The sequence below is a fragment of the Ammospiza caudacuta genome, chromosome 16 (assembly GCF_027887145.1).
Source record: "Ammospiza caudacuta isolate bAmmCau1 chromosome 16, bAmmCau1.pri, whole genome shotgun sequence".
NCBI lineage: Eukaryota > Metazoa > Chordata > Aves > Passeriformes > Passerellidae > Ammospiza > Ammospiza caudacuta.
This window is the reverse complement of record NC_080608.1, coordinates 16,382,270-16,409,850: the sequence shown is the minus strand read 5'-3', so window position 1 is coordinate 16,409,850 and position 27,581 is coordinate 16,382,270. Positions and strand designations below refer to the sequence as shown.

The window sequence follows — 27,581 nt, the reverse complement described above, 5'->3', positions numbered from 1 at the left end:
GATGCCGCCGAGCAGCAGGACCGGGCTGAGGGACGGGAGCCCGGCACGGCCTCAGGAGCGGGGGCCGCGCCTCGGCCCCGCCGCGCTCTGCCCGCGGGCACCCGCCTCCCCGCCTTAAATACCCCCCGCGCGCTCTCCGCCGTCACGTGACAGACACAGCCCTCTGCTATTGGACGGCGCAGCCCCCTTCCCTCCGCCTCCCGCGCGCGCCCGCCCCCTCGGGCCACGTGAGGGTCGAGTCACGCGATTTCCGGGAACCCGTCAGGAAGGGACATAAACAAACAAACCCGGGGCCGCATGGAGGGGCCGGGCCGGGCCGCGCGGGGCTGCGGCCCCCGCTGAGCGCCGTGAGTCAGGGGCTCCGGGGGGACCGCGGGGCTCCGGGGGGGCTGCGCGGCACCGAGGGCGCCGGGGGTCGGGGGGCCCGGGTGGTCCGGCGGGAGGAGGCGGTGCCGCTGGGCAGGGGGCTGCAGGGAGGGAGAGCGGCACGGAGGTGTCTGCCCGGCTGCCGGGGACAGCGGGACGGGGATGGTGCCAGCGGCCCCTCCGCTCCGCTCGCCCGCCCGCCCGCCCGCCGGGGGGGTGTGGCTGCCGAGGCCGCGGGAGAGCAGCAGCGGTGCGCGGGGGGTGTCCGGTCCCGGAGCGGGGCTCTGGGGCCCGGGGCCGGGCTGGGGGCGGTGGGAGGGGGCTGCAGGGACAGAGCGCGGGCTCCGCGGGGAGTTGTCGGCGTTGTCCCCTCCAGCCTCCGCCCGGCAGGAGCGGCCCGTGCCTTTACAAGGAAAGCGACTCTCGCAGCGAGCGCCGGGGAGAGGAAAGCGCCGTCCTGCCGGGGGAGCCCGGCCGCTCTGGGCATGAGGGCGGAGGGACTGCCCGGGAAGGGAGGGAAGGGTTCGGCAGCTCCCGCACTCCTGCCTTTCGGGCTCGTAGTCGCCTCCTCCGTTTGCGACCTGTTAGAATGCCCAGGACGGCCGGGGGTGACCCGTGCCCGTGCGGGGTCTCTGTGCCCAGCTGTGCTGGTGCCCGACGGGCGGCTCCGCTGCGGAGCAGAGCTGGCGGAGAGGGGTCACCCCTCTGCGAGTGCGGGGCAGGGCAGGACGGGACCGTCCCCGCTCCGGCGCGGCGTTTATGTAATGCCAGAGCGGCGGGCCGGCTGTTCGCTGCGAGCCGCAGCCCCGGGACGGGGCTTCTCCCGGGCAGCGCGAGTGCGCTCCGGCTGCCCGCAGCCCTGGCGGGGGTCGCTGCCCAGGGGCCGCCCCCCGCGGGGCGCGGCTCCCTGGGCGGTGTGTCCGGCGCGGCGGGGCCGGGGGCGGCCGGGCAGGTACCCGGAGCGGCGGGCGCGGCCCGGGGGTCGCGGGGCCGCGGCCGGGGCGGCGGGAGGGGGTTTGTTTACATGTCGCCTCACCCTAGCTTGAAAGGGCCGCTGGGCGGGTGAGCGACGGGCGCCGCGGCCAATGGGAGCACGCGCGGTGGGGCAGACAGCCAATGAGCGGGCGCGGAGGGCGGGGCGGCGGCGGCCGGGGTAGGCTGCGCTGGGCGGCGGGGCGGCCATGTTGGCCGGAGGTGTGTTAGTGGGTCAGGGCCGGGCCGGGGGACGCGGCGGGACCGCGGCCACCGCGCGGGGCCGTGGCCGCAGGGGCCGCCCGCCGTGCCCGTCCCTCCGCAGCGCTTTGCCTCAGGGGGGCTATCCCACCTGGGCGTCGGCACCGGCCCGGGGCGGTGCCCGCGCTCAGGGGGTCCCGTTCCCCGCGCTCAGGGGAGGACGGGGCGCGTTCCCGTCTCCCGCTCCCCGCCCGTCCCCGCAGGTTTGGGTTATGAAACATCCGCGGGTTCCCCGCGCCGCCTCAGGAGCCGCCCGCGGCTCTCAGCGTGTCCCCACACGGGTGTCGGACTCCTCTCCGTGTGTGCTCCAAGCTCACGCCGGTTCCTAACCGGGAATACTTTAATTAAAGCTCCTTGTCCCAGCGAGGACTCAAATCTTTATTATTTACCTTTATTATTTACCTTTGTCCCCAGGGTCCCCGCCCTGGGCGTCGTTCCCCAACCGCGGCATCGCTGCCGTGCCCTCCCTCGCCCGGCAGCCCCTCAGCCCGCGGCATTTCTGTGCCGGTGTCCGGGATAATTCCCTGTCACTCTCGGTGTAAAACACTCGGGGTTTGTTCCGGCTTCCCCGTGCAACAGGCTGGAGCAGGGAGCAGCCAGCGCTGCCAGCCGAAATGTGCGATTCTCACTTAAAGCGATCGTGATCTTTCTGTCGCTGCCACTCCAGGGGTAACTTGTTGAAATCATGCTCCATGTAACAGGCAGAACAGAATCAGATACTCGTATTGTCTTTTAAATACTTGTAAATGTTTTAAAGATTGTGTTTAAAAGGCCCCTAAGGTCACTTCCGAGTATCCTTGTGGGGAAGGTTAGTTATTAAATGTGTTTTCATAATAAAAATTATAGAGAGGCAGATGCAGGTGCTTTAGAAATGTTGTTGATTTCTGTTGTTGGCTGCTTAAATGAGAAGTCAGAATTTCTATGGAAAATAAATCACAGAATCCCCGAATGGTTTATGTTGGAAGGGACCCTAAAGATTATTTAATTTCAACCCCTTGCCATGGGCAGGGACACCTTCCACTGCCCCAGGCTGCTCCCAGCCCCATCCAGCCTGGCCTTGGGCACTGCCAGGGATCCAGGGACAGCCACAGGTTCCCTGGGTCTGATCCTTCTGCAAGAAACCTTTTGTGCTACAATAATCTCGGTGAGATTCCATTTAAAATGCGTTCAAAAGGGTAGCTCAGAGACCTCAGACGTGTCCACAGCCAATAGTTCACCTGAGCCAAGAAGGAATTACTCTGAATTCTTGGGAGTATTCCCTGATAAGAGCAATCCACAGCAGAGGCATCAGGCTCCCTGAGCATCCTCCCCAGGTGTTTTTTAAATAATGAGAGAGGCAAACAGCCTGGGAAGGACAGAGATTGAAGTCAGCATTAGCAGGAATTAATTGGGAAGAAACAGAAGTTTTTGTCCCACTAATAGACTGATGGGATAAATAAGAGAACCCACAGGTTTACATTCCCATGGCCTGTGTGTCCGTGCTATGTGATTTGGGAAGTTCAGATGAATGTTTTAATATCAAACCTTGCATGAGAAGTGCTCGAGAGTTGGCATTGGCATGAAAGTTAAACCAAAAGTTTTGTTTAAACTGTAAATTTAAAGTTTAGACCTTGCTATAAAAATCTCCCTGATTTTTTTTTAAATCCTTCTGGGTTTAAACTCTTAAGCTACGGATTTTTTTATCTTTTGGACAATTTTGACTGATGCATTTTTTGAATTTTCTGCTGGCTTTGAAGTATCTGGTACAGATGCCCCGTTTCTAACAAGAGTATAGCAATCATAATTTCACAGTACGAAGAGTAGACCAGACTGTACCGTTCCCTTCATCATAAGACTTGTGTTGCTTTTTGTTTTTTCCTGGAAACTACAGAATTATTTTTTCTCTTACTCTGAAAGACTCTGTCAGAAAAAATATAGGAATAGTCATCCTGTCAGGATGTAGAATATTGCTAGAGATTGGAACCTGAATTGTTTAATTTTGCTTTTGTTTTTTGCCTTTGCTTTCACCCCACTCTGATTCAGGGGAAAACTACTAAAAATTAAAATTTTTATAAATTTTATTTTATATAAACATTTAATGTTTTTTAGCTTTATAAATAAAGCTAAAAAAATTTAAATGTTAGTTTTACTACTAATTCTCATGTGCAAACAACTCTCCTTGTTCTGCAGTGTTGTTTTAATAAGGCTTATGGAATGAATATTTTAAATTTAATATTTTTTAATTAAATCTGTTAAAATAGTTAGAATAAGTTTAACATGCTGCACATCCCACTCTTAGCACTAAAATAAGAATAAAAATCTCAGTCTTTGTTCCAGAACATACAGAAATGTTTTCTAGCAGGAATATATTAATCTGGGCATAGTTGTTACAAAATCTGTGGATGCAGAATGTTTGTTAGTATAAAAATAATCACTTTGTTTTGCTTCTCCTCTTGCACGATGGTCAATACCAGTGCCGGCTGGGATATAAACACAGGCTGGGGATGCACAGCTGGAGCCCCCCTGGAGGAGGATCTGGGGGTGCTGCGGCCAAGAGCTGGAGCTGCCCTGGCCCCCAGAACCCCCCGTGCCCTGGGCTGGTCCCCATGGGCAGCAGGAGGGGCTGGGATTGTGCCCCCTCAGGTGAGACCCCACCTGCAGAGCTGGTGAGACCCCAGGCAGGACCTGGAGCTGCCGCAGAGATCTGGAGGAGGCACCAGGGATCAGAGGGATGGAGCTGGCAGAGCTGGGGTTGTTCAGCTGGAGAGGAGAAGCTTTGGGGTGACGCAGTTGTGGGCTTGCAGTGCCTGAAGGGAACCCACAGGACAGATGGAGAGAGACAATTTACAGGTGACAGGACAAGGGGGAACGGTTTCACAATGACAGAGCAGAGTTAGATGGGGTATTGGGGAGAAATCCTGCCCTGTGAGGGTGGGCACACCCTGGCACAGGGTGCCCAGAGAAGCTGTGGCTGCCCCTGGATCCCTGAGCGCGTCCCAGGCCAGGTTGGATGGCGCTTAGAGCCACCTGTGACAGTGGGAGGTGTCCCTGCCCATGACAGAGGAGTGGAACCAGATGATCTTTATCTTCCAGCCCAAACCATTCTGTGACTCTGATTCCGTCATTTCCTGGGATCTGCTGTTGGCTGACACAGCTGGGGCACCCCCAGAGCTGGCAACTGGCGTTGGCATGGGGGTCCATGAGCTCTGTGCTCTTCTGGGGGCTCATGGGCTCTGCTGCCTGGGGTGGTGTTGTGTGTGTGATTGCAGACCAGAGCTTCTCCTGAGAGCTGTCACTTCCAGGTCTTCAATTCTATCTGCTGTGGGCGAGTAGGGTTGGAAAAATACCACTGGAGGGGGAAGGGATGGTCAGTGGAGGAACAGGAACAGAGACAGTGAAGTAACAGTTTCCCTCTCCTGAAGGGAAGAGGCTTAGGAGAAGTGAAACAGTCTGAGTATCTTTAGTTCTTTTAAGTGTCAGTGCTCCGTCAGACTCAGGGTCTGGGGTTTTAAGCAGGTGTTGTTTTCTCTCCAAGACAAAAAAGCAAAGAGCATAATGCCTTAGATGCTTGTGCTGGCATTTTAATAGAAATCCTGCACCAACAAGGGGGACTTGGCTGCTTTTGTGAGTCCAGGAATGAGACTGTGGTGGGTGGAAATACAAGACGACATTTTAAAAGAGTGTCTGCTCACTGCTATGAATTAATAATAATAATAATACTAATAAACTTCATGTCTTTGTGCTGGGGGAGAAAAGTAAAATAATTTTTTAAAGTCTGGATAATAATTGGAGAATCATGTAGAAAGAAAAAAAGGGACATTATTCAGAAACAAAAGTAAGGAACAGAAGCATTGATTGAGGTTGGAGAAGTCCTCCAAAGCCATTGAATCCAGCCTGGGTGTGATTCGCACCTTTGCACCCACACCAGAGCGTGGAGTGCCATTTCCAGATGTTCCCTGGACACTCCAGGGATGGACCCCAGGCACTCTGCACGTTCTCAGCTTGAGGACTGCCCTGAGCAGAGGGTGTTCTGTAACAGAAAACAAGTTGGCACAAACTGTGGAAGGAGAAAAATGTTTTTAAGAGACGTGCAGGAGAACTTCTTGCATCTCCAGCTCCAGTATTCCATAAAATATCCAGATACCACAAACAATGCAAGGTACCTAATGGTTCTCTCCAAGCACATGGTGTAGTTTTTGTGCTTCCTCTGAAATTCAGAGTCGGCCATGAATGTTTCAGCCTGAGCTTTTAGGTTTAGTACTGGCAGGCTCTTGTGAGCTATTTTTTTATACCTGCATCAAAACTGTGCCTTTGACAAGCTGTGCTGTGTGATGCAGTCACCATCGTGAAAGTGTAATTGTTCCTGTAATGCACTTACAGCAGGCATTTAGCTGCTGGGATAATGAGCACTGTGCAGCCAACAAAACAGCCCAGCCATACTCCATGTGCCTTCCCAGTGTTCAGAGTACACAGCTGAACTGGGCCAAAAATAGCAGCTTTCCCTATAGCCATGGTACAAATGATTCATGCAGGTGGCTGAGGAAGACTTTCAGAGATGCTAAGCTAAAAGCTGAATTTTGGGGTTTTGTCTTTGAAGGGTTTCTTTGGAGGTACTGTGCTGTGGCAGGAAGGTGTTTTAGTGGCCCAAGAGGCAGCCCATGCACAGGAGCTGCACTGTGTCCCCTAAATGCTGTGTTTGGAGTTTAGCTCCTGCTGCAGCCTGGGTTACACCAGTAATCCCAGGTAATGCACCTGCTGCTCTCCTGTGGGAAATTCGGTCTTCCTGGGCATCCTGGAACCACTGCTCCTCTTCAGAAAGTAAATATTAAATACAGGAGTTCGTTTTTAATTAGGATTTGTCATTAGATTAATTAGATGTTAACTCTACAGAACAGGCTTTGGATCCTCGTTGATGAGTGATGGGATTTTAACCAATGCACGTGTGCATGCCTCCATCAGCAGCCCAGGTTCTTAAATGTTAGAGGGACACAGCTGTTCCTGAGATCACAGACTCATGGAATGGTTTGGGCTGGATGGGACATTAAAGATTATTTCATTTTAACCCCTGCCATGGGCAGGGACACCTTCCACTGTCCCAGCTTGCTCCAAGCCCATCCAGCCCAGCCTGGAACACTTTCATGGATGGGGCAGCCACAGCATGTCTGGGCACCTGTGCCAGAGCCTGCCCATCCTCACCGGGAGGAATTCCTTCCCAATATCCCATCTGACCCTGCTCTGTCAGTTTGAAGCCATTCCCCTTGTCCTGTCACCCCATCCCTTGCAGAGTCCCTCTCCCTGTGTGTCACAGGCTCCCCTCAGGTCCTGCCCTTCCTCAGCCCCAGTGAAGGCAGGAGCCTCCCCCAGGAGCAGAGCTGGGCACTGATGTGACTCCAGAGCTGCAGGCACAGAACCAGCTCTGGGCCTGGCTCTTTAATCACCTTAATCTGATTTCCCTGCAGGCTGTTTGTTGCCAGAGGAGCAGGCACCCTGCCCGCTGCTCGGGCTCTGTGTTCCACCTGTCTCTGCATTTGGGGAGGGCTGATGGAAGGCATTAATGGAAATTGTCCTCAAGTAGAAATTCCTGCTATATTTATCTTCAGTAATTCTTCGTGCTGCTGTAGTTGAGCTCTGCCACAGCTCTTTTAGTTCATTCAGAGCTGCATTCATTATAGATAACACAACAGCTGGACTATTCTTTTCTAACTCAGTCTTGGGCTGAAAGTGCCAATAATGATAAATTCTGTAAAAGTGGGACTTTAACTGAAGTCTACAAATGACTTTCCTTCACAGCAAGTTCTGATTTGACACCTGTGCTCCCATATGTATCATTGACTTGTGCCATACATCTTTATTTACCGGTTTGTGAAGATCACTGGTAGGTAGGTGTAAACAACAGGAGGCTTTTAATGGTGACCTTGATCTTTCTGGGAAACTTGGAAAGCAGTTGGAGGCAGGGCTGCTTTTTGGGAGCGTGAAGGATATCTGGATTGTGCAGCTCCCTGAGGCAATGTCTTTCTTTTCATGGCCTCACTGTGTTTTCCTCTTCCACAGAGCTGCTGAGAAAAATCCTACATTGTGGAATAGTTGACTAGATGCTACTGGGATTCAAGTCACATTTAAATATTAATATTATAAAGTATCAGGAATAAAATATAAAGAGAATTATAGGATTAATTGGGTTAGCTGATGCACTGCTTTGACCTGAGAGGACATGCACTGGCATTCTTAAATAGTGCAAGAAGTTTATCACTCCAGTCTTGGAGATGGTAAAAGTATTCTGAGCCTTGAATGTTTGCTCTGAGGATTTGGAAGTGATCCAGAGTCTGGCACCTGGAAGTGTTGGTGGTTGGTACTGAAATCAGTGTCAGTAGAGATGAGGTTTCACCCCGTTGCTGGCTGTGTGTGGAACAGCTGAGGCCTGTGTTCTGACAAAAAACACAACAAAGAATAAGCAGTGAAGAAGCAGCAAATGTTTCCTTTCTTTGCCCTTTGTATCATGGAGAGCTCTGGCAGTGTCCTTGTGAATGCAGGAGGTGGTTTGAAGGTGATGTCAAAGCATTCATCTCATGTGCTGATGAAAAAGGCATCCATGTGCATGGAAAGAAAGTGTTCAGGTATTTAGAATCATAACCTTGCCTCTCTTTCTCTGTCTGAGAACATCCCTGTGTTTGTTTTTAAGAGCAGACCCCTTCTCCTAGCCCAGTGAAGTGACTCAGTCATTGCTGCCACGTCCCCACCTGGGAAGGACCATCCTGCTGTGGTGTGGCCTTTGCTGGGTGAAGGGAGACAGGCTTGCTGAGGCACAAACTTCACTTTAAATGTCACTTTTAAATAAGTAAAGGGTTCCCTGGAGGTTTTGGAGCAGAAAGGAGCTTTTCTCCCAAGGAACTGGCTCATTCACCACAGAGCCCTGTGAGGAATGGCTGCTCTGGCAGGGGCAGTGAGGGTTCAGCTGAGAACTCCTGTGACACTGGACCTGGAACTGTTGTTCTTTATATTCCAGCTGCTCTTTGCAAAGCAGGCTGTTTGATAAGTGAAGACTTCTTTGCATAGTGTCTGTTTTTACCACAGTCTGATAGTCCCTATGCTAAAGAGGCCAAAGTGGCTGAGATACCATCTGAAAGTGGGAATAGTCACGGGGATGCTGTCATGTGCTGCTGGGGGAGGGTTCTGAGCTGTGGGAGAACACTTCCAGTTTACTATTTGTTTTTAAAACAAGAGAATAAACACAGCCTGAGCAGATTGCACCCGAGTCTGACTTAGGAGCAATGCTCTGTGAGGATTTTCCTTACACTGTTCAAAATGCTGGGTTAAGCTCAGAAGAGTCATTAGACAAACATCTGAAGTAGAGCAGGTCTGTAGAAACTCCTAAACTGGTAAAACTACCAGTAAATAAATTGGTCCAATCACAGCCTATGCCTTACTTGAATTAATAGAGAAGATATTTTATTAGACAGCTGTGGATTTGGCAGTTTTTAATTTGCTCCCTTGGGGAAATCTGTTTCTTCCACTCCTGCTGGATGATTCCTGTGATCCTCTACCACTAGATGTTGCTGTATGAGTGATTGATGTAATCTTATCTGATGCTGGATGGATTCATCCCTGAAGAAAAGGAGGAGATACCACTGGAAACAGCATTTCTGCCTGTTTGAAATTTGTATTTTGAGACTTTTGCCTGAGACATTTTTAGAGTTTATTGGCCCTGTTACATTAGTCATAAAGGTTGTTTCTCTCTTGGATACCCAGCAGTGTGCTGATTATTGTTCCCAATTTGGCAGGGTTTTCTCTTCAGGTGTGTCTGTACAGCTGCTGGTCTCAGCAGAGAGGAAAAAAGACAACAAAATGTAACTTGGCCAAAAATGGTTTTGCAGCAACTCTGTTCTGTAGCATCTGTGGCTTTTCATTCAATGAAAGATGGCAGGGGAAGAAATTTTCTATACATTCCAGCATGAGAAAGAATCAGTTTTCAGGGGAAATTCTTGCCTTTGACTGTTTTGTAAGCTTTCACCTTGTTGGTGAAGGATTACTCACCTCCTTGGGGGTTTGCTGTGTTTATTCTGCACAGAAGTCGACAAATAGAAAAGCTCCATCAGGGTGAACTGAAGTTATCCTAAAGAAAAATTTCATTGCATGGATGGTGTAAACTCCCTGAGACTGAAGTAAAGCTGGAAAGGAATCTACAAGTGAATAAAACAAGAAGTTTGGAATTGGATTTGGGGAATCTGGGCTTGGAAATGCCTCAGGTAAGTCTGCTAGGATTTTATTCGCTTCTGTAAATAATTTTGCCTTTGTTTAAGAACAAATCTGACCAGCACAAGGAGGGAAGATGCGTAGGAGATTAAAGGATGTGTATTTTGTGGGGTCCCTGTAGTGTCTGTGGTGGAAGCTGTGGTGCTGCTCTGGGTGCTGTGTTTGTTCAAGCTCCAGCCTCGTTGTCTGTGGGTGAGGGAGGATGCCTGGAGAGCAGAACAGCCTTTTATTACTGCAGTGATTCACCCTGAGCACACTCAGTGACTTTCAGCAGCAGTGTCTCTGCCTTCCCAGCCCTCAGGGGGAGAGCGTCTAGGAGAGAAATGGAGGGCTGGAATTAAATGTAGCAGAAGGCCTTGCTGCCCATTCCCTGCATGCCCAGTCATCTTGCATAATGCTTTTTTTGCCAAATTTCACTTCGTTCTTGAGAGAGAGGTAACAATCTAGATTTGGTTGTCGTAAATTTTGCTTTCCTTACAATTTTATATGGAAGTTTTGTGAGTTCTAATGGCTCTAAGCACAGTCCACACTGCTTTAGTACAAAATTATTTGTATTAGAGGGACTCCCAGGTCTTGCCAGGACTGGCCTTCAGCTTCCGCAAACGCCAACATATCCCAAAACTTGGCTAACATAAGACTTTCAAAGCAGCAGGGAAGAATGAGGGAGCAGTGAATGCTCTTGCAGCTCTGTGTGGATGGAAATGTGTCCTTTGATTGCTCCTGCATGTTGTCATCTGCTCCTGAAGCATTCTCTGGCTCTGGGGAATGATGTGCTTATCTGTGGTGCTAAAATCCTTCTGAGACTAGGAGGAATGGTGATTCTGTTTCTGTTTGTGGAAGGTGAAAATGTGCCTTTTCATATCATGTTTGAAATGTCTGTCCACTGTGTTGTAGCCCAGTGTGAGTGGAATGGACCCTCCTTTTGGGGATGCCTTTCGGAGCCACCTGTTTTCAGAGCAGACCCTGATGAGCACGGATCTCCTGGCGAGCAGCTCGGATCCAGACTTCATGTATGAACTGGTAGGTCAGCTTTGAGTGCCCACAGTTTCATCTCCTCACCAGTTCCTGTAAGAATAAAGGGCTGTTGCTTCAAGAATGCTGGAAAATTATTCATTATTGCTGGCTGCTGATTAGGGAAGAGCTGGACTGCTTGTCCAGCAAGTGTGATGGTTCCTCAGCAGGCACTTCTTCAGACAGGCTCAAATCCACCTTCACTAGTGCTCCAGCCCTGTCCAGCCTGGCCTTGGGCACTGCCAGGGATCCAGGGGCAGCCCCAGCTTCTCTGGGCACCTGTGCCAGGGCATCACCACCCTCACAAGGAAGAATTTCCCCCTGCTATGTTCTGCTTCACCCAAGCTGTGAATGCAGGGGCAAGGGAAATAAAAGTTGACTCACAAGCTGCTTGTATGAGCATTTCCTTTTACATTTTATCCCTGCATCAAAGGAGAAATGTTACTTATGGTCATTAATTGGTTGTGTTAGAATGAGGTTTTCCAGGAACTGGTGAACTCAAGTGTATTGTGTTAAGCACACAGCAAAGATTGACCTAGATTATAGAGATGCCTGTGATGTCTTTCATAATGGATATTGGTACTGGTTTAGTTCCTGGTGAGCAGATGGATTTGTAATAACAGGAAAATAGTGTGTTATAGGAAAAGCAGTGTCTTTAGAAAGATCTGTTGCTGAAGCACAGGATCTGAACTTCATTCTGACCTTTAGAAGAAGATTTTAGTTGAAAGTTGAGGTCTCTTACTATGTCAGCCCTCTCTCATACTCATGGACTTGAGCTCTCCTTACCAGGTTAAGGAGGGGAAAGAGATGATGGATACTTTTTTTGTATTAACTTTTAACTTACGTTATTGTGCACAGGACAGAGAAATGGACTATCAGCAAAGCTCCAGGGACAACTTGCTTTTCATGGAGGACTGCAAAGACCTTGAGAACCTGGAGTCTTTTACGGACATCCTGGACAAAGAAGCTGCTTTCACCTCCAAGTGGGAGCAGTGGGATACCTACTGTGAAGACCTAACTAAGTACACTAAATTAACCAGCTGTGACATCTGGGGAACAAAAGAGGTGGATTACCTGGGCCTCGATGACTTCTCAAGCCCGTACCAGGATGAAGAGGTGATAAGCAAAACACCCACACTGGCTCAGCTGAACAGCGAGGACTCCCAGCCTGTCTCAGATTCACTCTATTACCCTGATTTGCTCTTTAGTGTGAAACAAAACCCTTTAAATCCTTTGTTACCTGGCAAAAAGATGGCGAGCAGAGCAGCGGCACCGGTCTGCTCCTCCAAGAACGTTCAGGCCGAGGCCGCGCTGTCGGACTGTGCCCAGAAGGCCAGCAAGGCTGGCAGCCAGCCTGCTTCCAGCACACAGATCATGGCCAAGACCAGCGTGTACAGCAGTGAAAAGGTGAACATTCACGTTGAATGTAAAGACTATGTTAAAAAAGCAAAAGTAAAGATCAACCCCTTGCCGCAGAGCAGGCCGGTGCTGAGCCAGGCGCACGCTGACGCGGCCAAGGAAAACACCTGCTACTGTGGGGCCGTGGCAAAGAGACAGGACAGGAAAGGACTTGAGTCCCCCCATGCTCACAGCACAACTCCTGGTTTGCCTTTTAAAGAGACTCAAGAGCTGCTCCTCAGCCCTCCCCAGGAGAGCCCGGGGCTGGCTGTGGGGGAGAGCAGCCTCTCCGCCAGCGCCTCCGTGTCCGACTCCTCGCAGAAGAAAGAAGAGCACAATTATTCTCTTTTTGTAACAGACACTTTGGGTGGACAGTCAGCCAAAGCAGAGCCCGAGGAGGAGGAGGAGGATGAGGATGATATTGAAGATGAGGACCACGATGAAGGGTTTGGCAGTGAGCACGAGCTGTCTGAGAATGACGATGAGGAGGAGGATTACGAGGACGATAAGGACGATGACATCAGTGACACATTCTCAGAACCAGGTACCAGGGGCTTGCTGGGTTTGTCCTCTGAGTGGGAAAGAAAGCTTTTGAACTCCTGGTAGTTACACATGAGCAGCACTGATCTTAGGTTGTGAACTCTCCTCCCACGTTTTCTAAGTGCTTTGCAAAATGCAATTTATTCAAAGTATGCAAAGTCTCTGTTGCCCTATTTAATGAAAAACTGCACAAACTGTGGTTGTGCAACAAAAATAAAGATAGTGAATACAGGAAGCCCAGCTGTAGCCTGAGGTTAGAGCAGCTGCCTGCAAGTGTGGTCTTCTTTCTTGTTGTAGCTCTCTGGTAGGATGTGCAGAACTTTCTAGCACTTCTCATAGCAGTGAATTTACCCAGAGTTGGATCTGTCAGGAGGAAATCACAGCCTGAGTGAAATGATTTCATAACTATCTAAGTCCTACTTTCAGGTACAGTTTTTCCACAGAATCCATAGAATGACTGAAATTAATAGAATCATTTCTGGGTGGTTTCAGCAGCAACACTTAGGGGCTTCAGAAGATACTGAATTCCTCTCTCCTGCCTTTAAAAATGGAGTTCTAAGAGCAGGAATAAGACTTAACCTTCACCTAGAATGCAGCGAAACAGTAATATTGTATAAAAATAAAATCTGCACAGGATTGTAATCAAGTATTAATTTAATTTCATAAAGTATTACAATATTCACATCTTATAAATGCCCTGTAGTAGAGAATAAGAATTAAAGTATTCAGACATTTGGCAATATGTAACTTCAGGGGAATAAAGCAGCTGAAATTTTTCCTTGTTGAGAGCAGCAGCTTCCCTAAAGCTTGTCAGTGTTTGTCATAATGAACTCTCAGATGAAATTATTTTCTAATTAGATTTCCTGCGTTGGCATTAAACTCGTTAAGCATTCTGCCCTTTATGCTACTTTCACATGCACACAACACATTTTTATTAACATTTTGAAGCCTCTTCCTCCCTTCTGGAGTGAACTCCCTCTGCTTTCTGGGGCCCTGAGCAGCTGTTCCAGCTCTGCAGCCCATGGGGGATGTGTTGCACTGGCAGCCTGAGATCCCTGAAAAAGAGAGGTTGTGTTAAATGCTGTGGGTGGAATTAATTAATTAATGATTTTACTGACCAGCAATCCACATTCTGCAGCAGTAGCTGAGGATCTGGGCTTATCCAAGCTTGCCAAACCTTTCCATGAATGAAGCCTAAAACCATTCACCTCAAATGTGGTGATATTAAAAAATTTGTCATCTATTTTAGAAAATAACATCTCCAGGTATTCTAATCATGCCACTGTTATCTTTTGTGTTGCTTTTTTACCTCTTAAGGTAAATACTGTGGGTAAAGGATCTAAAAATAGGCACAGCACAGGAAAATTAAACCTTCCACAGGTCTGAAAGCAAATCAGTTGGTATTTTGAGTGAGACTGTAATTTACTGAAAGGACAAAAATCTGCTAGTTATTGCTGACCCTCTAATGTTTTTTTATACATAATTTACTTTTGGTTATTCTTCATGTATGCTTCTAGAGTGAATGAAATGCTTTCTTCAAATGTTATCTGAGAAAATATTTAGATATAGTGAAGGAAAAATTGCTAAAAATGTGACTGGCTCTCAGGCAAGTTTGGACAACAGTGTTTTTATTATTACCATGACTCAGATTTAGCAAATTTTGTCTCCTGCAAAGGTAGTTTATTATGGGAATTACCAGCCCAGACCTTTTCTAGCATTTGGTTTTGCTATTACTGAGTATATTTTTCTTATCTCATTTCATAGAAAGATTTTTCAATGACTGTTAGTCAGGAGATTGCAGAAATGGGAAATGCAGCAATTTATTCATTTGTCAGTAGCACTGGAGAAGAAATGAGTGCAAAGTGCTCAGGGAGACCCAGAGATTGTTTCCAGAAGCTGCATTGGGTCAGTGTGAGCCCCTGGAGCTGAGCTGGGGAGCACTGGCAGTGATTTGCCAGAAGCCTCAGTGGTGCAGGGCTGCAGAGCAGCAGCTCCCTGCCTTTGTTCACGGGGCTATTTTTGGGTTTCACCTGGTCAGAGTCACGTGCACCCTGTGCTCTGTTCTGCTTCATTTAACCCTGGTGAATTTAAACCCAAAACCACAGGGAGGGATGTGAAGAAAGATTTGTAGGAAGGGGTGAAGGGCTTCAGAGTTGAGTACAAGAACCCTTTGAGATTTCTTAGAAGCCTGCCCTGCTGAGTGATCTTTGCTAAGAGGAGGAATAAATACAGAGCAGAGCAGCTGAACAAGTTTGTGTGTTAGCTTAGGACACTGCTCTGGGTTCTTTTATGTCCCTTTATAATGGCAGCAGGTCAGTGTGGGCCTTGCAAGGCAGGATGTATTAAGTCAATGTAATTGAAGTTTCTAACTTAATTACAGTTTGAATAAGCAAACAGGAAGTCCTGATTTTAACCTTGTTGTACATTTGTACACTTCATCTCTTACAGGGATTTGTTTTCATTGGTTGGATTAATTCTGTGTTATCATGAAGATGGGCTCCATTTATATATTTCTGTATAATGAGTTCCATAGCTTTTTTATAAGGTGGAAACTCAGTGGGCTTTTTGAGTGTGTTTTGATATTTAAGTCAACCAACATTTGAGTAAAATGGAACTACAGTTACAAATATTTATGGTATTTGAAACTGTATTTCATGTAAATTTTCAATAACTTTGGCTATACAGCACAAATGTTTTATAAAGCGTGTTTCATTGTTTGATGTGCCTTTAAAATCCTGCCTTTCCAACAAACCAGAGAACCCAAGTAAATGAGTTGATGAAATTATAAGAAACAGAACTTCAGGATGGATTTCATCCTTCTGCATACCTGACTTCTGTTCATGCTTTGGGTTATGATGTGAGAGACAGACCAAAGCAAGAAAGTTTGTTTTTCCTCTTTCAACTGGTTTTTCAAGTGCAAACAGACTAATTGAATGGACTGTTTTAAAAGGAAGAAAATGTTCTTTGTGCTGCTGGAAGATGAAGCAGAGCTGAAGCATATGGGGTCAAGGCTTGCTAAGCCTGCAGTCCATGCATGGGTGGCTTTTCCTTCAGCTCCATCACAGAATGTGATGTTTAGAAATGTTCCTTTTTGAGTAAATGTAAACTAGCATTTTAGCACAAAAGGTCATGCAGTGGTTTGAGAGTTTTTTTTTAACCTTAGTATAGATTATCTTTATTTTCTAAAGCATATCTGGGGTTTGAAAACCTGTGGTTTGGGTTTACATAGTTATGGTAAAATATTTCTGTGATGGGGGCAGTGGCATTACAATTTCCGTGTCCTCCATGAGCAATTCATGATATCAAGTGCATCATAATTCACCTCTAAAACATTGTACAGCTTTACTGAGGGTCATTTCTTCTCATCCCACTAAAGAGGAGGAGGAGATTGAACAGTGGGTCCAGATCCTTTCAGCTTAGATTGTTATCTGTCCTGATAACAGAGCCCCTTTCTCCAGCCTGGGAGGGATCAGTACTTGCATTTATTCCCTGCAGGTCTTTGGACTCAGGAGCAGCAGGAGTTGGACTCAATCCTCTGGGCCTCATCCAACTCAGATTGTTCTATAATTGAATAATTTTTTTCTTTATTGTCTTTTGCTAATCCATCTTTATTTAATCTGCTTCTCTTCCATGCCTTTTGTCAAATGTGGAGGTGAGTTAGGATTGTGTTCCTGCCAGTTCATGGGGAAAATTGTCAGGATGGGTGAACATGGTCCAACATCTGCTGTCTGTACTTGGCACTGCTGGGATTGTGGGGAACTACAGCACAGGGGGTCAGAGAACATAAAGGGACTTTAAATACGTAAATAATTTTGGTTTTTTCAACTAATGAAGGCCCATCAGTGGCTCAGTGTCTGTCCTGGATTTAAGGCCAGTACCCAGGAGCAGTCAATGCTGGAAACCAAGTGTTAGATAATGCAAAACAGAGCTGGCTGTGGTTTTGCTCTCAACTTGAATCCTCAGTCTGCTGCTAAAGGGCTACAAACAATTCTGTCAGCAGTATGTAAACAACCCCCTGCATCCTTTTAGGGTATGAAAACGATTCTGTGGAGGATTTGAAAGAAATGACTGCAATCTCCTCTCGGAAGAGAGGCAAGCGGAGATACTTCTGGGAGTACAGCGAGCAGCTGACACCGTCCCAGCAGGAGAGGATGCTGAGGCCCTCGGAGTGGGACAGGGACACCCTGCCCAGCAACATGTACCAGAAAAATGGCCTCCACCATGGTAAGAAATCCTCATTCTGGTCACAAATCACTGTATTCCCCTTGTGACACCGTCAGCAGCCAAATTCCCCTCCCTGTGAGTGCTGGGAAGTTTTGGCCATGAAAGCTCAAGCACTGTAAATCTGTTACTCTGCAGTGCCCAGGGAAGGCACAGGGAGCACACAGTAGGGACTTTCAGTGTGGTTTCTTCCAGAGGAGTGTGGATGAATTGAGAATTGTGACTTGCAAGGGCTCTCAGTGGAAACCCCGAGAGTTCAAAGCTTTCTCAGTGTGATACTGTAAATATTGGATGGGGACTTGACTGATGTTTGCTGCTCGTGGCTGTTCCTGTCAGTGCTGCCTGTGTTAGCAGGAGGCTGGGAGGGCTCTGGGCTGCCAAGTTCAGGGACTGGTATGAGCTGAGGACAAGCACTAAGGCACAGCTGTCTCTCTCCTTGTTTTCCCCATGTGAATGCAGCACAGTGAAGCAGTTACTCCTCTGGGAATAAACTATTTCCTTAAGGTACCCTCTTAGAAACTTAAACCAGTTGCTCTAATAACTGATTTATTCCCAGTGAGCAATTACTGCACCACAAACATGATTAACGTCACCCAAAACAAACCACTCTTAGGGGTATTTTTGTTTTCTTCTCACAGGACCTCTTTTAGGCTGCTCCATTTGATTTTGGCTTTGAAGGAGCAATTTAAACCAACTTCCCTGGTTGTAAGGTTAATGTTCCCTTAGAGTTGAAAATTACTGCCTTTAACATGGCAATTGGCCTTCTCTTAAATCATATAATTTTTTTGCTGTTACCTGTAGATTTATTCAGGGAAGAAAACATTTTTTTCTTTGAATGTCCTTAGTTTTTAAAAGCTTCTTTATCCTGTAGTGAAATAGCAGTACCTAAAGTCCCTATCACTGCTCTTTCTCATGATGGAGCTCTGAGCAGCCTGGTCTAGTGGAAGATGTCCTTGCCTGTGGCAAGCGGGAGAAAAAGATGAATTTAAGGTCCCTTCCAACCCAAACCATTCTGTGATTCCATTATTTTATATTTGTTATCCAACACCAAATAACCAAAAGTGCTCTAAGGACTCAAAGTGGCCACAGACACTTGGCCACTTGACCTTTAAGTCAAGTGCAAAACCAGGCCTTAAATAGCTTCAAATACATAAAATAAAAAGGATTAACTGGCATTTATGTGGATGATTTCATCTCAGCATTGCTGAAGATTTTTTCAGCACCAGGCCTCAGCACTCTTTCTTAGTACAGGGCTTTGGCAATAAGATTATTTAGGAGTTTAATCCACTGGAGTGTGCAGAAGGATATTTTGGCTGCATATGAGTTAACAAGTTTACAGCTGCAGCAAAACAACAGGGTTTGAACTTGTGACATACATTTTTCAGCAGGGTTGTGTGTATGCTCTCTGTCACATCCAGTGGCCTTGCCAGCAGTATTTGCTCTTATCTGATCTGGATAGAATATGAATTGTACAAAGCTCTTTGTATGGAAATGCTTTTTCTATTGTGAGAGGCCATGGGAATCACCTGATTCCGGCCCATTCTTCTGCAGTGAACAAAGGAACTTAAACTGCACCCAAAAAATTCCTGTTTTAGAGTGTTTTCTCACAGGTTTGTGTATGTATTATGTCACTTCCCTACCCATTTTTCTTCATCTTTAAAACAGGAAAATATGCAGCAAAGAAGTCACGGAGGACTGATGTAGAAGACCTGACTCCCAACCCCAGAAAACTCCTCCAGATTGGTAATGAGCTGAGGAAGCTGAACAAGGTGATCAGTGACCTGACACCCGTCAGTGAACTGCCCTTAACTGCCAGACCCAGGTCAAGGAAAGAAAAGAACAAGCTGGCTTCCAGGTATGCATTGGGTGAAGCTGTAGGGATGAGAAAATTTGGATTGCTACAAGTGAGTGATAAAGATCTAAATAATTTTTGCCTAAAGAAATTCTGCTTCATGTGGCAGCTCCTGCAATGAGAGTTGCATTTTATCAAATGGGAGTTACCAGTTTATCAAATGGGAATTTCCAGTTTATCAAATGGGAGTTGTAGTTTATTGAATGGGAATTTCCAGTTTATCAAAAAGCAGAGCAGCTGGCACCTTGGGAGCTGTGGTTTGTCTGTCCTCTAGATAAGGATATGTTTCCACTGGAATTGGTTTCCATAGCTGTGGGGCAAACAGCTGGGACAGTGGCAAATTCCACAAGTGTCAGATGTGAGCAGATGCAGGTAGCAGAGTGTTTTCAGAGCAGCTGAGTGAGGATGGATGAGTTTGTGCATCACAGCTCTGGGAGGGTTGGTTGATGAGTTCATGTGGCTCTTACTACTCTGGCATTTCTGGTAGTGCTCTAATTCTTCCCCTCTTCTTGCCATAGGGCTTGTAGACTAAAAAAGAAAGCCCAGTATGAAGCCAATAAAGTGAAACTCTGGGGTCTCAACACGGAATATGGTAAATAGAACTCTTCACATCTTCATTTTCCTTTTGTTTGGGCAAGTCTGCGTTTTGCACCATGATGTAAACTGGCTCATAGAGAAAAGAGTTGGTACAAACCCAGCTCATTGAATGAAATGAACTTGGGTTACCTGCAATGTTGAGCTACTTTGCAGGTGTGAATTATGTAGACGTATGCATGTTCTGTAAATATTTTTGAAAATATTGGTAATATTTGATGTAAGCTATTACATTTAATTTTACAGTAAGTGTGATGTGACACCTTTGACACAGCTGTGTGTGGGTAACTGTGAATCCCTTCCAGAGGAATGTGCTGTAAAGCTAATCCTTTTTTTTTCTTTGCAGATAATTTACTCTTTGTCATCAACTCCATCAAACAAGAAATAGTTAATCGGGTGCAGGTGCCTAAAGATGACAGAGGAATCAACATGGAACAAAAGTTGAACATACTTATTAAAGACACTCTTGGTAAGCAGTGAGCTTTGTGCATTTACCTGGGCATGGAGATAGAGAATCATCAATGTCCTGAGGAGGCCCAAAGCTCATCCCATTCCACCAGAGGCACCTTCCACTGTCCCAGGTGGCTCCAAGCCCCAATGTCCAGCCTGGCCTTGGGCACTTCCAGGGATCCAGGGGCAGCCACAGCTGCTCTGGCCACCTGTGCCAGGGCCTGCCCACCCTCACAGGGAGCAGTTCCTTCCCAATATCCCATCTAACCCTGCTCTCTGGCAGTGTGAAGCCATTCCCTGTGTCCTGTCCCTCCATCCCTTATAAAGATTCTCTCTCCATCTTGTCTTACTCAGGCACTGTGAGGCCACAGTGAGGTCACTCCAAAGCATTTCCTCTCCAGGCTGAACAACTCCAATTCTCCCAGCTCTTTGATCATCCTGGTGCCTCCTCTGGGCTTGCTATATTTGATTACAAACAATTTCTGATCTGGAGGAACGAATTAACCCTTTCCTGGTTCCATTTGTCCCAACCAAAGTGTCCCCTGGCTTTGGTCACCTGTAATGATGCCTTGTGAATGCTGAGCTAGAGAAGAGGCTGGACAGAGTTCCAGAATAAAGCAGGGATTTATTCAAAGGATCTCCTCCATGGATGCACCTTGGGCAGCACAAGAGCCCAGCCAGGGCTGCACCCAAGATGAACCAAAATGGCCCCAAAATGCACGGCCGGGCACGGGCTCTGTCCCTGGGATCAGCTCTGCTCCATTTGCACCTTGCAGTTCATTGTCCCATTGCAGCTTTAGCCCAGGCAGTCCCACCCTGCTTGTTTTTCTCTCTCCAACCCACGGGGTTTGTGCTCTTGGGGCCGAGATTTGGATCATTTGTCCTTGGTGCCCAGCTGGAGCAGGAATTGTTTTGTCTCCCTGCTCTGTGCACAGAGCTCACCATCCCTTACTATGAAGTTCAGAACTGCACACTAAAGCAGCACAGAATGTGAAAATAGAAAAGCCAAACCCTGAGGCATCAGCAGGAATGTGCCATGAGCAGTGAGCTGAGAGCAGCTTCTCTTCCCTCCCTTTCAGGACTCCCTGTAGCTGGCCAGACGTCGGAGTTTGTGAACCAGGTGCTGGAGAAGACGGCGGAGGGAGACCCCACGGGCGGCCTGGTGGGGCTCAGGATACCCATGGCCAAGGTGTAGGGCAGGACTGAGCTGCTCCTGGGGCAGGTTCTGCCTGTGCTGCCGAGTTCCTCGCTGTAAATGGCATTCTGGTCTGCATGTCAGCTTAGCATTCTGTAAACACCCACCTGTAGGTTCCATTGGTTTCAAGTAACAGTGTAGGAAAACAAATCACGGCGTGGTAGAAAATGCTGCAGAGCATTTTTGGACCATAAACCAGATAGTTTCAAAGCTGCTTCAAGCTCAAGGGCAGAAATGAGAGTTCTCTTTCAAATGATCTAGGACCAGAATATATCACTTTTGTTTTAGAAGCAAAAACATGGATTTGCTAGAGAAAAAAATATTTTAGCATTTGCCAGACATTGTGACAGGTTTATGGTCCAAGTGAAGTAAGAGAAAGCATTTTTTTGGTGAAGCTGTCAATGTAGGGAGTTTTTTGTTCTTTTTATTTTATTTTTAAATAATTGAATTTTCTTTCCTTGTTCTTAAAAAAACCAGTAAGCTTTCTTTGCAACCATTAACTTGTACATAGCACACACAGCATTAGAGCTAGTGTGCCATATAAGATTTTAATTTTCTGAGCTTAATAGAGTATTTAAATGTCCGTGCAAGCAAGAGAAAACAAAAGTATATTCTTTGTGCCTTGTATTTTGTGGGGAGAGCTATCAGTATAAGCTGGTAAAGTTTTGTATGAAGAAAACCCTGAGGGGCAAAACCGAGCTGTATAGATGGTGAGATTTTAGGTTTTAATGTATTTGTTCCAGCTCTTAAAAATTTTTGAATGTATATAGGAATATGTTGAAAATGTAGATATATGCCACAGAGTCTATGTATTGTATAAAAGATGGCTCTAGAAAACTCAATTTCGGTACTTTGGCCGGAAGAAAACAAATACTTGCACATTAATGCGATTGTTTATTTTTGTACCAAAGACAAATGCAACTGATATGGCGAACTGCCAGTCTAAGTAAAGTTTTGCACAGCTTATATGATACTGTACTGAATGTAAAAACAAAAGAAAAAAAGAAAAAAAATTAAAGGTCAGGGTTAGGGATCTTACTGAACTGTGAATTTTTTTGTTTGGGTCCAATTATCTACAGAAGGAGCATTCATACATAACAATATTATTTTGCTGTTCTTGTAGTTCGCTTCCATGGTAGATAAGTTGGTGGCCGTCTTGGAGTCTTTAAATCTTTTTTCTCTGCACTTACTGTAGGAGATTTTAATATATTTGGATTTTAGTAAGCTATTGGTAAAATAGTTTTCGACTTTGAGAATTTAAAAAAAGAAGTATTTAGCTTGTTGTAGTATACTTCCACCAAACAACCAAAATAAAATTATTTTTATTGTAACGTGTATATATGTAAAGAGGAAAAAAAAGAGCTACAAATATCTAATTCCTTAGTTGCCACTTTTCCAGTTGATGTATTATTATGCATGTGATGTTTCCAAGGATCAACACAGGCTTCAAACAAAACAAAAAAAAATTTATAGACTTTTATATTTTTGTACAGGTATTTCGAAACTAGCTTCTTCAGACTTATATGTGACTTATTCTTGTTAATTCAGTAGTTTCTATGATTGAAGAATATTAACACAAAGTTCTTATTTGCTCTTCTGCTAATAGGAGTTGGCTTTGTAGTCAGTGTTAACGTACAGATAAAAGCTTTAGCCTTTGATGAGAAAGTCCTTTATCTTAAGGCAAGATCATTCTCTGGTTTCATGGACCCCCCCTCCTTTTCCTCCCTGTTCTTTCTCTCCCTATTTAAAGATGACAAAACACTGTTTACTGAAAATAGAAATACCAAATATTTTCAAATGTAGCTGCTGAAAAAAAAATGCAAAAGTCCATGAAGGCTTTCTCCCCACTCCCTTTGGGGAACTTCTCCACTTCGTTTCTAGTTTGTCTGAGTTTGTTTGTACTGTGATTCCTTTTTGTTTATAAGTAGATTATTTTTGTTTGCAAGCTTGTACTATAAGAGAAAAAAGCCTGAATTGGTAACAGTGGCCGGTGAAAGTGGTGGCCCTGCCACGCTCACAGCTTCCTTTGTACCTAAATATTTTGGAAGACTCAGAAGGGAGGAGGAGGCCAAAATACCACTACTGAGCTGTACAGAAAGTCTTTCCTACAAGAGACTGAACAAATACCCAGGGCAATTTAGGCAAAAGTTTGTAAATCCACTTAAGGCTTGCAAAATCTGAGTGGAATGTGGGTGTTTTCCTTTGAGGCGTTTGTGGTGGTGGTGTTGTTGTTGTTGTTCAGGTGAGGTGAGAGTTGGCTGCTGCTTTCCACGGTGGGTCTGGTGTATTCCTCTTGTTCTTGTGGAGCTGCCCAGGGCCCCCCAAACCCCAAGAGAGAATGTGTCCTGTGAGGTGCAGGCTGTGCCTGAGCAGGGCTGAGCACAGAGCTTGTCCCTGTGCTCCAGCCAAACCCTGCAGGCCAGGCAGCATCTCAACATGGAGAGAGAGCAGTTTGAAATCAGGTAAAAACTTCTGGGACAAATTCAACTGACAAGGTATTTAAACCCCCCCCTTTTCTTACTGCCTGGGAATCCTGGGCAACACACAACTTTATAGCTTTTTATTTTTGTCTGAAAACCAGACTATGATTTTGGTCTCGCATTTCAAAGTAGACTTTGAATCTTTAGTGAGTTCCATACCCTCGCATTTCAGTGTTTCCTATGTATTATTTTAAGTTAAAGCTTTGAAATAGTTGAGCTTTTTAATGTTGACACTTTATTTTGTAACTATTTATATGTATGTATATCTTAGAAAAGCACTTTGTTTAAAAAAAAAAAAAGAGGAAAAAGAAAAAAAAAAGAAACTGCGTTTTATATGATTCCTGCCACTTGCTGCTAACTCTGGGCTGGTCAGAATGCTGCAGCGATACTTGAGATAAATAAAACCTGGCAGTAAAATGTAGAGTAAAGATAAGACCTTTTGCTGGTTTAACTTTATCGTAAAGGTGACATAGGCAAGCTGTGCAGCTTTACATTTTAACCAGGGGACTCTGTGGCATTTAAACCGTCTAGAAATGGTTGTACTTTAATGCCAGTAACAATCTGCTTCCTCTAGTGTCATTAAAATATATACATTTAGTGTATACTTATCACAAACAAAAATCTTATAGGGTATAAAAACCAACAAATGTACATGTTCTGTTTTTTGGCAATTGTGGCATGTGTTTTGGGGTGATCTTTAGAGAAGACCATTTTCTAAAGATTTTCAGTGTTCATACATAGTATGTGGATCTCAACGAAGTCCTGGGGTTTTTTTTTTTGTTTGTTTTTGAGTGTAGGCATTGTGAATATTCACTTTTAATCCTATATCCAAAAACAATGATCTATTTTTTGATTTAATACAACCAGAAAGCTCTTCCTTTTTCTGATACACTGGATTCTCTAGGATTTGTTTCCATATTAAAAGCATGCTGTCATAACTGCTCTTGTCGAGATCTCGTCAGTCTGAACGTAGGTGCCACACTTGGAATCGATGGGCTGCTTGTTCTGCTGTACCATGTATGACCCTCGTCCTTCCCCTCCCTTCATGACAGATGATGATGTGGCTTTATATTGTGCCTTACTTGTACACCTAGAACTAAGTGTTTTTCATTCCCTCTGAACTCGTCCAAGCTTCTGAGGTGGAATCAGAGCTGATGTAGGCGTGCTGGAGCGAGTGCGGACAGGGCTGATTTCAGTTTCTCTCAGTAGTCCTTTTGTATTTCTATGGAAGACCAGTTTTTGAATGGCCTTGCAAAACGTGGGGGTGCTCCTGAAGGGTGTTTTTAAACCCAAAACCCCTTTTGCTAACGCTTCCTTTTATGGTTTATTGAACACATTTACTGATATTTGGTGAGTACTTTTTGTTTTTTGGGATGAGAGAGACTTACTACTAAAGCTATGTTTACGTGTGGATGGGCTGGATTTTCTTATCATACCAGTTGAAATCATTGTGATCTAATAAAGTTGTATTGCTGTAAAGCTGATGTGAGAGTCAAGCTCGGCTGTGTTCAGTTCCTAATTTATAGATTGACTTTTTTCCATACTAAGAGGGCCAGGGAAAAGTTGGGGTTTTTTAAAAAAAGCAAACAAACAAAAAAACAACCTAAAACAGATGAAAGGTCTTTTAACTAACCTAAAAGCAAACAGACACTTTGGAAATGTAGAAGTGTCAGTTTAAAATTTATTTTTAAAAGACACCCCCCAATATTTATCTAATATTTGCCTTCATTAATGAAACAGCTTATTCACAGCTATGATGACTGGATGTGCTTTTCCATAAATCATTTAAACATAGCTTTTTTTTTTTTTTTTCTTTAAAGAAGCTCTAAAAGGTTTTATCAGGAGAATTTCCAAGGGTTGTATCCAAGCTGCCTCCAGCAGAAATAGCAAATGCAGTTCTGCTTCTCAAACGTGCTTGCTCGTCTTCCTGAAATTCTGCTGAGGCACAACCCAGTTCTGGACCGTGAATGTCAGGATCTGTATTTGGCCTTGAGACCCGAGTTTCAAGAGTGCATCTAAGCATGATTTGATTTTCTTTTGAAGTTGGAGGCTTCAGTTGGAATCACCTAGTGGAGTGTGCTGCTAGATGTGGTCTTGGCTTGTTGACACAGCCTTGCACACAGCTGAGGTTTATTTTGTTTACCCCAGGGATCGTGTGAAGTACATTTCAAACAGTTGCTGCCTCAGTGACTGATCCTTCTTGTAACTGTATTAAGGGCATTAGTCTGTTGAGAAAACACCACTCTTGAATATCTCCCAATGTAAATTGGGATTCTTCAATGTCATTAATCAAAGATGGCACTTTCAGGCTGTATCTTCTTTGCAGCAAACAAAAATCTCTGTCTTTCTACAACTTGCATTTCACAATATGCCATGTTTTCCCTCCAGTGCTTCAAGAAGGTGTCTTTGCACTCTGAATATAATCCTCAGCCTCTTAGACATCCATGAACTTCCATGGGAGCAAATACTGACTGAATTTATTGTCTTTCTAACAAGCTGTGGAACTAAAAGTGGAACCAGAGCTCTTTTAAGCCACACTTGCATTTTTTTGTTTCCCCCATTAAAAAAAACCACCAAAATTCCAAACTTTTTAGATCATTGTTCAGAGTTTTTCTGGAGTTTAAAATAATTTTTAGTTGGATATATTTAAAGCCAAATTTGCGTCACTTAACTTTTGGATTGACTTTTCTGGTGTTGGAAAAAGCACATCCCACCCTATCAAAATCTTCTGATTAGGAAACAAAACGTAGTACAAAAACTTAATTTTAATCTCTCTTATAATGATGGCTATTCATACATTCTGATTGGAATCACCTATCTTACCAGAGTATTATATATCCAAGGAAAACTTCTTGCTCAGTATTTGTGGTTGGGTGAACTCTTAAGGCTGATGGCACATGCAGATGCAAAAAAAAAAAAAAAAAAAAAAGGCATTTTAAATAAAACATAAAACATGGCATCCTGTTCTGCCTATGCTTGGGGTCATGATTGTAATGCTGTCCTTGATATTCTATAATCAACTTCCAACTGGAGCTCAGAAAAACTTACTGAAAGTCTTGTCTCTGTTAGAAAATAAATTTACCTTGTTCAAAGCATGATCTGTTAAGAGTTGCAATGTTAAATGTTGGTTAATAGTTGTGCAGTTTTATTTTTTTGAAAAGAGGCACAATTAAACTATTGACTTTGTTTACTCTGTCACCCTTGATCCCTAGCACTTCTATTCAGATACAAATTCATCAATGTATGCAACATCCTTTGTAATTTAAAATAAAAATTGTGGAGGAAATATTGTCTCGAGTCATTGTGTGGAATGATAGTGAATGGCTTCTGCTACCTTGAACTGAGTCCCTGACATCTTGGTATTTCCAGGAAATTTCCTTTGGAAGGGATGACAGCTAGGTAAGGAAATATCTGGATTTTCCTTCCTCATGCTCAGAGCTGCCTCGCAGCACTGCTGGGTCGGTGTGGGAGCATCTGGAGAAGCTGGGTTAGTGCCTGGAGAAACTGCTCCCCGCAGCTCCCGTGGAAATGGCCCGAGGGCAGAGGGAAGGAACAGCACCAGGGGTGAGTGTGTGAGAAAAGCAAAGAGCATTCTCATTTCGGGGGTGCAGAAATGACCCTGCGTTCCCCCACCCTGCTCCTAACCAGTGTTAGCCTGGCCAGGAGCCCAAGGAGGCTCTTGGATGTAAACCTGGAACTTCTCCAGGGGAATCTTCTGGCTCTGCATAATTCCTGACAGGAGGGAACAGCCGGGGGTAACAGGGACGGGAGGAGAGGGAATGGCTTAGGCTGGGCCAGGGCAGGCTCAGGGTGGGCACAGCAGGAATTTCCCCATGGAAAGGGGGCTCAGGGCAGGCTCAGGGTGGGCACAGCAGGAATTTCCCCATGGAAAGGGGCTCAGGGCAGGCTCAGGGTGGGCACAGCAGGAATTTCCCCATGGGAAGGGAGCTCAGGCACTGGAACTGCCCAGGAAGGGTTGGAGTGCCCATCCCTGGAGTGTCCAAGGAAGAGC

At 45.6% G+C, this 27,581-nt stretch overlaps 1 protein-coding gene across 1 annotated transcript; it reads left to right on the top strand.

Annotated features, from left to right (window-relative positions):
* The first annotated feature begins 259 nt into the window (after positions 1–259).
* Positions 260–26,521, top strand: CREBRF (CREB3 regulatory factor). The gene is made up of 9 exons (XM_058815266.1): positions 260–347; positions 9,644–9,821; positions 10,723–10,848; positions 11,698–12,781; positions 16,807–17,001; positions 18,664–18,853; positions 19,369–19,442; positions 19,791–19,913; positions 20,974–26,521. The coding sequence occupies exons 2-9, from the start codon at positions 9,813–9,815 to the stop codon at positions 21,087–21,089; spliced, it is 1,917 nt and encodes a 638-aa protein (XP_058671249.1). The 5' UTR covers positions 260–347; positions 9,644–9,812; the 3' UTR covers positions 21,090–26,521.
* The last annotated feature ends 1,060 nt before the right edge of the window (positions 26,522–27,581 follow it).

Coding starts and splice junctions, on each gene's coding strand:
- CREBRF (XM_058815266.1), top strand. Junction 19,443..19,790: donor GGGTCTCAACACGGAATATG/GTAAATAGAACT, acceptor TTTTCTTTGCAG/ATAATTTACTCTTTGTCATC. Junction 19,914..20,973: donor ACTTATTAAAGACACTCTTG/GTAAGCAGTGAG, acceptor CCTCCCTTTCAG/GACTCCCTGTAGCTGGCCAG.